This window comes from Monodelphis domestica, chromosome 4 (assembly GCF_027887165.1).
Source record: "Monodelphis domestica isolate mMonDom1 chromosome 4, mMonDom1.pri, whole genome shotgun sequence".
NCBI classification, from domain to species: domain Eukaryota; kingdom Metazoa; phylum Chordata; class Mammalia; order Didelphimorphia; family Didelphidae; genus Monodelphis; species Monodelphis domestica.
In genome coordinates, this window is record NC_077230.1 from 420,836,608 (window position 1) to 420,847,787 (window position 11,180).

Sequence of the window (11,180 nt, forward strand, 5' to 3'; positions counted from 1 at the left end):
CACCACTGCAAGGGGGAGGGGAGTGTCTATGAGTGCTCGGCGGCTGGAGAAACCTTACAGGGTAAACTGAGGTCCAGAGAGGAGGCTCCATGCACATGGCCATCCCAGCAGCCACGCTAGGGACGGAAGGAGCCCTGGCTGGGAAGGAGATGCCCATTTATTCCTAGGCGAGTCCTTGGCTCAGTCCTGGTGCCATAGCTGAACCCCGTCTATGAACCCGCCCCCCAAACACTAGGAACCCAGAGGCCGAGCTGAGGCCTCCCCAGGTGGGAGGAGCAGCAGACCCAGATCCAGACTCGGGCTCGCAGGAGAGGCCGGAGCTGCCCCTGGGAAGCCTGGAGAGCCAGACCAGGCAATGGCGGCCATGGGGTGGGCGGCCTGGGGCTGGGGCTTCGGATCGCGCAGAGGGAACACGGCAGAGGGCTTCGCTTCATCCCCAGCCAGGTGGGCTTACAATAATGACTTTATTTTAACATATTTAATTACACAGTAAAATAGCTTGGGGGGCTCTGGGGGCCTGGCTCTCAGCCCCTCCTGGGGCCCTTGGTGGATGGAGCGGAGAGGACCCCTGACCCCTGGCCCCCGGGGGGCCTATTGCTTCAGTGATGGGGTGGGAAGGGGCAGAGCCATGCAAACGAAGGGGGTTGGAGCAGCTCCCCTGGCCCTGCCCGTCCTCCCTCCCCGGCTCTCACCGCTGCCTCCTCCTCCCAGAATGCCCAGGGGCAGCGAGCCCCCAGAAGCCCCGGCCCACCAATGCCCATCGTCCTGGGGACACAGACCCCTCGAACCAAAGTGGGGGAATAAATACAAAGTTTACAAAGTAAAAGCAGGTGGAACGTCTCCGTTTTCCAACTTCCGGGCCGGGCGGCCTCCGGCGGGCGCAGGCAGGGTCGGGGCCGGTCGGGGCCCAGGCCCCTCGGCCCCTCACATCATCCCGAGCTGCAGCAACGTGTTGGCGTAGGCCATGGGCTTGACGTTGGGGTGAGGCTGCGGGCGAGAGGGCGCGGGCTCAGGGGAGGCTCCCCGGGGCTCCCCCCCTCCCAGCACGGCCCTCCACTCACCACTGCTGTGAACTGGTGGAACTGGGGCCGCAGGTCGGAGCCCCGCAGGTGGATGTAGGAGGCTTTGTTGCCCATCTGGTCGCTGAGGGGGGAAGGCCGGAGAGAAGGGCCGTGAGACGGCTGGAGGGGCAGGGGACGGGGGCGGGAGGGGGCGCAGGGGCGGGGCCCGGCTTCCTCACCAGTAGTTGGGGGCCGAGAAGACGGTGACACACTTGCCGTCGTGGGTCACCTCGTAGCCCTCGGGCTTCACCTCGTGACTACGGATGATGTAGTCCAGCCGGTTCTCCTCAAGAAAGGCTTTGGTGACGTCTGGTCCAAACTGGCAGCTGACGCCTCGCTTGCTGACCGAGCGCCCGTTCTGGGGGAGAGAAGGCTCAGCGCGGGCCGCGCCCCGGCCCCCCGCCCCGGCCCCCCGCCCCGGCCCCCCCGCCCCGGCCCCCGCCCCGGCCCCCGCCCCGCCCCCGCCCCCGCCCCAACCCCTGACCGGCTGGCCCCCGCCCCCGCCGGAGGCGTGCGCTCACTGACCTGGGGCTGTGGATCTGACCACAGTAAATCGCACATTGGGCCTGCGGACGGAAGGGCGAGAAGAAGAAAGGATCAGGGGGCGCCTGGACTCCCGGGAAAGCCCGGCGTGGCCGAGAGGGGAAGGGGCTCCCCTCCCCTCCCCTCCCGAGACCCCGGAGGACTCACCAGAATCCGGGGGCTGCCGATTCCGCTCTATCTTGCGGATGTCGTCCAGGGTGACGCCGTCCTCGCTGAACAGCCCCCCGTGCATGATCTGGGGAGCGGGAGGCGTGTGAGGGCACCCCTCTCTCCCCCCAGCTCCCCACGGGCTGGCCCCTTGCCCCGGCCCCACCAAGGCTTACCAGCACCTTGCCGTTGATACACTGGGCCAGGGGTAGCCACTCAAATACCTCGCTGAATAGCTCAAACATCTGGGCTGTGTATTTGGCCTTCACCTCCCCCTCAAAGCCGTAGATTTGGTTCATGTTGTCTGTCTCGTGGTTCCCTGGGGGATTTTGAGGGATGGAGGGAAGACCCTGGCCTCACAGGCCTGCTTGTTAAGGCTGGGAATGGAGCAGGGCTTTGGCCCTCGGCGGGACCCCCGGAGAAGCCTAAGAGCTACGAAGGCCTGGAGAACGCTGAGGCTCGCCGCGGAAGGGGTCTCGGAGACTACTCGGAGCCCTCGTACAGAGATGGGGAGCTCGAGGCCCGCGCGAGGAAGGGGGGCAGCTTAGGGCCCCTGAGCCGCAGCGCCCCCTCCCGGGAGCCTTCCCCCCTCGACAAGGCCCGGGCCACACTTCTCAGGGGGGCCGGCCTCCCCGGAGGCGGGGGCACCTGCTCTGGAGGCCGAGAGGGATGCTGGGGCGGGCCGCGAGCACACCCTTCCACAGAGGCCCTCTTGTCCGCGGGGCTCTGGCTTACCTCGGAGGAGGTGGAAGTGTTCGGGATAAAGCAGCTTGAAGCCAAAGAGGGTGAGGATCACTTCCACGGAGAAGGAGCCTCGGTCCACAAAATCTCCATTAAATATCTGCGCCAGCCGAGGCTCAGGAAAACGCGCAGGGGCCGTGAGCCCGCGACCCTCCCCTGCCCCGGGGGGAGCCGAGGGCCGCACGCGAGGGGTGCCAGCGGGCGAAAGGATACGTAGGGGTTGGTCTCGGAAGGCAAACCATTGAGCTCAAATATGTTCAGCAGGTCATAGAACTGGCCGTGGGTGTCCCCGCAGACCGTAATCTTCTCTGTCTGAAAGAAAAGAGGCCAGGGAAGAGGGAGAGACACAGAGACAGCAGAGACAGAGAGAGGCCCAGAGGGGAGGAGAGCAAGACACGAGGAGGCGAGAGGGGCAGAGACGGACAGACACGGTTGGGATGGATGAGATCCCAAAATGGCCCCGGAAAGAGGGAGGCAGAGAGAGAGGCAGGTAAGAGGAGGGACCAAAATGTGGGGGAGTCAAGAGACAGAGAGAGCCAGGGGGAGACAAAACCCAAAGCAGGTGAGTGCCTGCCGGGGCCCCGGGCTCCCCTCCCCGCTCCTCTCTCCCAAGCCTGAAGGATCCCCCACCCGCCCCTGCCCCTCCCCACCCTCAAACACAGAGGCACCTCTTTGAGTGTGGTCTCCACCAGCGTGGTCAGTTTGGACAGGATCTCCTTCACTTGCACCAAAATCTGGGGGGAATTGGGCTATGAGCACAGGGAGACGGGCTAACCCCAAGGGTTCCCTTCCCCACTGCTTGGAGAGGGCTTAAGTCACGGAGCGGGCACCGGCGGCCATTTTACAGAGGAGGAAACTGAGGCCGGGCGGCGCTGCCAGCTCAGTCCCGGGCCCCCGCCCCCACGGCAGGGCAGTGGGCCGTTACCTGGTAGGCGCACTTCCTGTGGAGCTTCTTCTGCTCTTTGTACCACTGCATGAGCTCCTGCATGAAGGTGAGGGTCACCTTGCCGTTCTCGAGCTTAGGGCCGCTGTACTCGTCCTCGATGGCTGGGGGCAGAGGAGCGACACCATCAGCCCCTAGCCCTGCTCCTCCTCCCTAAGGAGGCTTCGCCTGGAGACAAGGCACGGGCAGGGACAACTGCTCTGCCAGGCTGGGCCAGGCAGGGGGAGCTTCCTGGAGGAGGAGGATCTTCTCGACAACAGGAATACGCAGTGAAAGTGCGCGGGAGTGCGGGATGTCAGGCCACACTGAGGAGCCTGGTCGGCGCGGGCAGAACTCAGAGCAGAAATGGTATCGGCTGGAGGGCCAGGAGGGAGAGCCCTGAGGCCGAGGAAGGGCTCCCATGGGAGGGATCCTGGAAGACCGCCTTTCCATCCCCCGGGGGAGGAGGGCGCTTCGGACCACCACCGGGTTAGCGGGAGCCCGGAGACTCCATCTGCTCTCTGCTCGTCTTTCCTGAAAGCAGACACATCCGGAGGGTCCAGGCGAAAGCAGGCGCAGTACGCCGGGCTGTTCTGGAGCAAAGTACGGCCTTCGTGAGCCCTCTGGGCAGCCCGCCAGAGCCCTTGGCCCTTCTCGAGGCACGGAACCAAGTCGGCCCGACTCCAAAGCCGTGGCTTCTCCTGAAGCGCGCTCCCCGGGGCTCCTGGGACAAAGAGGAAGGCCCAGAGAGGTCCGGGGCAGACGGTGGCTTCCTGCTCAGATCCAGGACGGAGGACTGCTCTACACTGCACGCGCTCCCGCTGTCCACAGCCTGGGACTGCAGCTCTGATGCCTTTTTCTTTTTGGGACACCAAACAGGCTTGAAATAGAACTGATGCGCAACGACAGCCCGACAACAGCTCGGCCTGTGGGCACAGGACGGGGCTGGGACAAGCTGGGGGACGCCGGGAGGTAGGTCCAGAGGGGGGCTTGTCTCTCAGGAGACCGACGGGTCTGGGGGACGCACCGGATGATGGCCCGTGAAGGAATTGGGGATGTCAGGCCCTGAGAAGACTGAAGGGAGCCCCAGTGCCCTCAATGGCCTGGAGGCTGTCAGGGGGAGGAGGGACAAGCCTTGTTCTGCTTGGCCCCAGATGGTAGAATTAGGACCAACGAGGAGGAGATTTAAGGTTAACCTAAGGGAACACTTGCTAACAATCCAAGCTCTCCCACAGGCTGCCCGAGGTGGCACCCCCCTACAGGCAGAGTCTACGATGTCCCAGAGTCAGCTGGGGAGTGAGCTTGCTGGCCTCAGAGGCCCCTCAGCACACCGGATAGAGAAAGATGGCTGACACATCGTGCCTGTAGTCTCTGGGCTCCAGAAGAGACGCTGACACATAATTACAGGGTCATTTGTTGTTGCGCTGCAACCACCAACCCTCCAAAACCCACAGTAAAAGGAAGGATTCACCAGGCGCAGATTAAGTGAGGCCACCACATGGGAAGGCAAGAAAACCTCATCACGGAAGCACCACACCAGATATGGCAAAGATCTGGCCAGAACCCTCCTCAGTCCATCAGAGGAGGTAGGCATGGATACCTCTTAGCCCAAGGAAGAGAGTGGGGGAAGTGGGTAAGAGCCAGGGCTGCCCTCAGCCACAGTTCCGAGGGGATGAGAGCTTTGGTCCAGGAAGCAAAAAAGACCCCTACCCTGGAAGCTTACCCACGCACTCCACCCATCTCCTCCCCCAAGTGAAAGGGCCAAGGCAGCCCAGCAGCCCAGCCTTCATAGTCTGAAGGGCAATGGGAGGGGAAGAAGCCAGAGGGTGAAGGGGGAAACAAGAATCAAGTGCCTGGGAATCCACTAGAGGCCTGAAAGACCAAAAAATCCAAGAAAGCTGGAATAAAAGGCTAGTTCCCAAACAGCTAAAACCGGACAGAAGTAGAGAGTAACTAAAAACCCAAAGAGAATCTGAAGCCGAATGAATAACTACGACATCATTAAAGATACCAAACTAAGGAAACCAATGAAAAAGAATTGTCTGTTCTTTAGAAATCACAGAATAGTAGTAAGAAACTCCAAAATGATTTAAAGTGGAAATAAAAGTTGAAAGATCATATGAGGAATGAAATTAAACTGAAAGTCAGAGCTAGGAAGCATTTAAAATACAAAACTGACTGACATTAAAGAGGGGTCGTGCAAAGATAACTTCTGGATCACAGATCCTCCCAGACAATATCAAAGTGAAAGGCCTAAATACCATCCTGCAGGTAAGAATATAAGAATACTGTCCACACTTCTGAATGTAGACAGCAAAGTGTGGATCCACAGAATCCAGAAATAGCCCCAGAGCAAGGAAAACAGGCTTCAAATTCCAGGGTACATACGGATTAAATTTCCCCAACTTCAAAAACAAAAAATAAATTCTGCAAGCCACCAAGGAGAGAAACCTCCAAGTATGAAGGAAAGGATAGTTTGAATAATCCAAGATTATTTTAGCTTTCTCTGAGAAATTGCTGAAAAGAATGGAATAGTATATTTCAAAAAGAAAAGGAATTCAAGCTGCAACCCAAAATAACATATCCTATACATTTAAGCCTGATCATCAATGAAAGCTAAACTTTTAATAACAAGCTATTTGAGACATTCTTGCAAAAATAAACTCACAAAAGAAAGCAGGTTATTTGACCTGTAAATGGCCCAAACAAAAGGAACACAAGAAAGATAAACTATTTTTTTAAAAAAAGACTAAGGAAGGAAATTAATTCTCCTAAGTAAACTTAGACTCTGAAGATTTATGGGAAAGGAGCATATTGATTTATTCTATTCTCCCACTGTACTTAAATGAAGGGTCTATGTTAGGGGTAGGGAGGGTTTGAAAAGTCATTGGGAAGGGACAGAAGTGGGGAAAAATGGAAAAGAAGCTGTGAGAAAGGCAACATGTTCTGTCTTAAGCTGGAATGAAGGAGTCACTGACTGAGCTTCAAAAGCCCTAAGAGACTGTCTGGTCCAATTCTCTAAATTTGTAGATGGAGAAACTGAGGTCCAGAGAGGAAAAGGCACTAACCCAAGGCCACAACGTAAACCAGTGGTAATCAGCTCATATTTTTAACTCCCAGTTTTTTATATAGTTAGATTTTCAGGGAAAGGTCTGTCAGATAATAAGCTAAAATAGTTGAGGCTGGAAAAACAAAAGCTGAAATTAGGAATATGATGTGGCAAAACAGATTCCACACTAGGAGTTTTAGTTCTGCCTCAATCATCAATTTTGATGTGTGACCCTGGGCAAAACCTTTTCTTTCTAACTCCATTTTTCTATCTGCAAAATGAAGGAGTTTGACTTTATTGTCCCCTGAATCTCTATCAGCACCAAAGGTTTATGAACTCTATAGCAGAAAAGAGCCCTGTTCCTGGAGTCAGAAGACTTGGGTTCAAATTCTTTCTCTGATATTACCTGTGGGATCTTGACCAGGCATTTCTCTTCCTGAGACCTGTTCCTATATCTATAAGATCAGGGTTGGATGTGCTGGCCTCTGAGGTTCCTTCTAGATTTATAATCTTCTAATCCATAAAAATCATGGATTCCCTCTTTAAATGTTCTCTCTTTAAAATCTGCTACTTGGGCTTTCATGGGATTTATGCATTATTTTAGCATAATTGTTGCATTTTGTTTCTCTTCTGCCAAATTTTCTTCCACTTTACTATTTTTGTGTTCAAGTTTTGTTCTCTCTCTCAGAGCCTCTACTGTTTTGGAAGGATTTTTCCAATAGCTAATTCAATTTTTCATACTCAACTATTTACTTAACATTTTTTTTCCTAGCTTTGATTGCTGATCCTATTTCATTCCTAATAAATTCTCCAACTTTCATTTCCATTTTGAGCCATTCTTGAATTTCTTGCTGTTTTATGATCTCTAGAGAAAACAGAATTTTTTCATTAGTTCCTTTGGTTCCACTTCCTTAATGGTATAATATGTTTTTGGCATTCTCTTGGGGTTTTTACTTTTTTCACCAAATCCTTTCACAAGGAAACAAGCAAGTGTCCCTTGAAACCGGAGAGGTAGAGTTCCTTCCACATCTGTGAGTCCTGGTCCTCAGCTACTTCTTGAGACTCAGTTCTTTTATTTGTAAGATGGAATTAATAATACATGACCTCCTGACTTTGAAAGAGCTTCAGAGATGTAAGGAATACCTTTTCTCCTGCATTTGCAAGTATCTGTGATTTGGGCGTGTTCCTCCCTCCATCCTCAATAGAGGTCACATCCCTATCACACTTAATGAGTGTGGATGGCCTTCATTCACCAAGTTCATCGTCCTATGTTTAGTTTGGTGATGCCTCAGCTCAGCTCCATGCTGAAGTGGCATGGTCTTCGGACAAGGCCTCCTCTCCAAAAAGTCTGAAATCAAAGGCTTTGGGGCCTGGTAGAGCCTGCCCAAGTGTGTACTCTACTGGCAGAGCCTTTAGCTTCAAGGGGAAAGGAAGAATCTGACAAGGTCCAAGGATGAGAAAGGAGATCCTAAAAGGCTGGGATAGTCATTAAGATAGCAGGAGAGAAGAAAGAGCCTGGCCTGGGATGATGGCCAGAGAAATGGACCAGACCTTTCAGCTTAGCCCTAAGAGGCTAGAATTAGGAGCAGCTTCAGGAGGTGAAGAGGGAAAGACCAAGGTTCTTTGTGAGCTGTCCCAAAGCTCTCCTTGCCACAGGAGGTGGCTGACTTCACATAAAGGCTAGTAGAAAACTTAAGGATGTCATAAGGATTCCTATTCAGGTACAGGTTGGGTTAGGGCCATGTTGATGAACCTATGGCATTTGTGCCGGAGGGGGCTGCTCCCTTCCCCACTCTCTATGTGAGCCTGAGGACATTTCTCTCATCACCTGCCCCTCTGCCCAGCAGCCCAATGGGAGTGCTTCCTCCCTCTTTTGTCTGGGGTAATAGGTGGGGCTCACATGCCATGTGAAGGTTGCTGTTTGGGCACTCAAGTCTCTAAAAGATTCACCATCACTGGGCGGGGGGGGGGGGGGGGGAGTGTCTTCAGATGATCTCTTCCAACTCTGAGATTTATGGCTCCTTAGAGACCAGAGTCATATGGAAGAAATGACAGGGTGTTGTTAGCTGGATCTCCCTAATCTCTGAGGTTAGCATTAAAAAGCCCAGCCCTGACTTTCCACAGTGTACTTGAAGACAGAATTGGAGGGACCATGGAATTGATTTTATTCTTGGGGAGGGGGAGGGAAAGAGGGTATTATTCTTATGCTACACTCTGAGAAGGAGGATATGAAAAAATAGAGGCAGCATTAACAATAAGTAGCTGATCAGTGATGGAGGGAAGAATAAAAACCTAGCAGGAGGATTCCATCAGAGTCTACCTTCTGAAATAAGGTGAAATAAAAGAAAGCTCAAATAAGACTCAACAGACTTTAGTAAGACTCTTCCTAGCCCGGCCTGGAGACAGAGATAGGAAGGATGGGAGAAATAGGGAAGGAGGCAGGGAAAGAAGAGATATTCCTCTCATGAGAGGAGAGGAAGAGAGCAGGAAGATGGAAGAAAGAGGGGAAGAGAGGAGGGAGGAGAGGGAGGGAGGAGGAAGAGGAAGGACAAAAGGGGAAAGAAGGGGAGAGAAGAGAGAATGGCAAGGGAGACCAGTACAGAGGAGATACTGGATGAGAGGGAGATTAGGAGAGAAAGTCCTGGAAGGATAGAATGGAGGGAAGAAGACACCAATGGCAACAGGAACAAAAAGAGTGACAATAGCTCAAGTTTCTGGAGCATGTTGCCTGTGGGCCCTCTATGCGGTATGTGGTAAGTGTCATTAGTTTTACAGATGAGGAAACACGCTTGGAAGTGAGAATGGCCCAAGGCCAGGTGACAAGAGCCAGACCAATAAGCTGGGAGGAGAGCAGACTGGCAACATGGGCAGGCCCATGCCTAGGTGCACCCCGAGGTCCTTGCCAGCTCTTCTCCTTGGGGAGACAAAAGGGACGGCACTCCCTCAGGATTCAGAGGCTGGAAGTGGAGGGGATGAGTCATGGGGAAAGGAGCAGAATCAGGCCAGTCAGATTTAAGCACCAGGAAAGAATGGTAAAGATGTGCAACATGGAGGAACCATGCCCTACGCCTGGCTTCGCAGACAGCTACCACTCCAATTCAGTGGGAGAATGGAGCTGCCTATAACAATCTCAGTACCACGGCCGAGAGAATGGGAAGACTTGATGAAGAGGAGACTCGTATGCTAAGCCAACGTTCCTGAGCAGAGCCACCTCCCTGGACAGTGGGGTGGGTAGGCAGAGTGCCGGGATGGGTCTGGGGCCTCGCAGGACACCCGTGGAGTGTCAGGCGTAGTGGCCCCGCTGGCCAAGGAGCTGCCCATGTCCCCTCCTGCCTCCCAGGTGGGCCGGGGGTGACTCACTCATGCTCTCGATATCTAAGGAGTCCACAACTGAACGCTTGTGCTCGTCCCCAGCGATGGCTCGCTCAAAGGCCTTCTGCCTCACAATCTTGTTGCACTCCTGGTACTTCATCTTGGCGTCCTTGTCATTGGGCTTGACTTTCACCACCTGGACAAGGAGATGGGGATGTGCAAGTCAATGGACAGACAAGACAGAGGGGAGGGAGCTATGTCCCCAAGACCCCCTCATCTACAGCACTGCATTCTCAAGGTGAAAGGATCTTAACTATTTTACTGACGAGGAGAGGGGGACAGGCCTAGGCTCTTCCTAGTGTCCACTAGGCCAGAAGGGGCTCGATTCACTTCTTAGGTCTCTGTACACTTTTCCCTGACTTGCTCAGGGACACAGAGGTATCAAGTAATAGATATGGAATTCGAACCCAGATCTTTTGAACTTTCCACAGGCCTGGGCAGAAACAAGCAACATCCCAGGGCCCAAGACTGGCTTCTGGCATCTCCTGCTCCACCTATCTATGGGATCCTCCTCACCCCTGGGCTTGTGCAGCCCAAAATGCTCTCAAGCACTTGACCACTGGCCTGCCTTTGGGGAGAGAATAGGGGAGGACCACCTCCTGCTCTGGAGGATCTAACTTTGAGTAGTAGTCAGTGGTGTCCCCCAGCCGTCTTGGGGAACCTGAGTCTTAAGAAAGGACAAATGGGGGGTGGGGAGGCAGACCAAAGAACTTGGGGTGAATCCAAAAGGGCTTCCTGAAGGAGAGGGCACTTGCAAAGAGGGGAGGGGCATGGCTTGGGGAAGAGGCAGAAAGACTGAAGGTGAGAGGGTGAGGAGGGATGACAGGAGGAGCACACACCTGGGAGCTGGAGAGAGAGACAGAGAGACAGAGATACAGAGAGGGAGGGATGGAGGAGGGAAAGAAGGGGGAGAGAGGGAAGGAAGGGGAGACACACAGAGGAAGAAAAAGAGGGAGTGGGAGAGAGACAGAAACAGAGAGGGAAGAGACAGAGCACCCTATGCCAAATAGCAGATCAGCAGCAGTCAGGCCTAGAACCCAGGGGCCAGGATTCTTGGTGCTCGTTCTGTCCTAGAACAGATGCTGGGAGGGAGAAGCCCAGGGGAACTGGAGCTGCAACAGATGGACAGGAAAGTCCATTTCCTCCACCCTAAGCACACAGAGGCCCTTGACTGGAACTGCTCCCTGGGAAGCTCCTCATCCATCCATGTGTCAGGTGGAAACTTGCTATTTTCCCCAGGCCATGTGGGGAAGCGGCTAAAAGCCGGTCGGGGGTCAGTAGCAGTCTTAGGAAGGACAGTGGTCCACCGTGGCCTTGGGATCTGCTGCCTCCCAGGGGCAGATCT

At 54.3% G+C, this 11,180-nt stretch overlaps 1 protein-coding gene across 1 annotated transcript; it reads right to left on the reverse strand.

The window, feature by feature from the left end:
* Positions 1-424: 424 nt before the first annotated feature.
* Positions 425-9,996, reverse strand: PPP5C (protein phosphatase 5 catalytic subunit). Its single transcript, XM_056796281.1, has 11 exons — positions 9,824-9,996; positions 3,418-3,539; positions 3,161-3,226; positions 2,706-2,804; positions 2,487-2,592; positions 1,928-2,070; positions 1,752-1,839; positions 1,587-1,627; positions 1,241-1,419; positions 1,062-1,143; positions 425-987 (listed from the first exon to the last, which is right to left on the reverse strand). Exons 1-11 carry the CDS (start codon positions 9,933-9,935, stop codon positions 925-927), a joined length of 1,101 nt encoding a protein of 366 aa, XP_056652259.1. The 5' UTR covers positions 9,936-9,996; the 3' UTR covers positions 425-924.
* Positions 9,997-11,180: the final 1,184 nt, after the last annotated feature.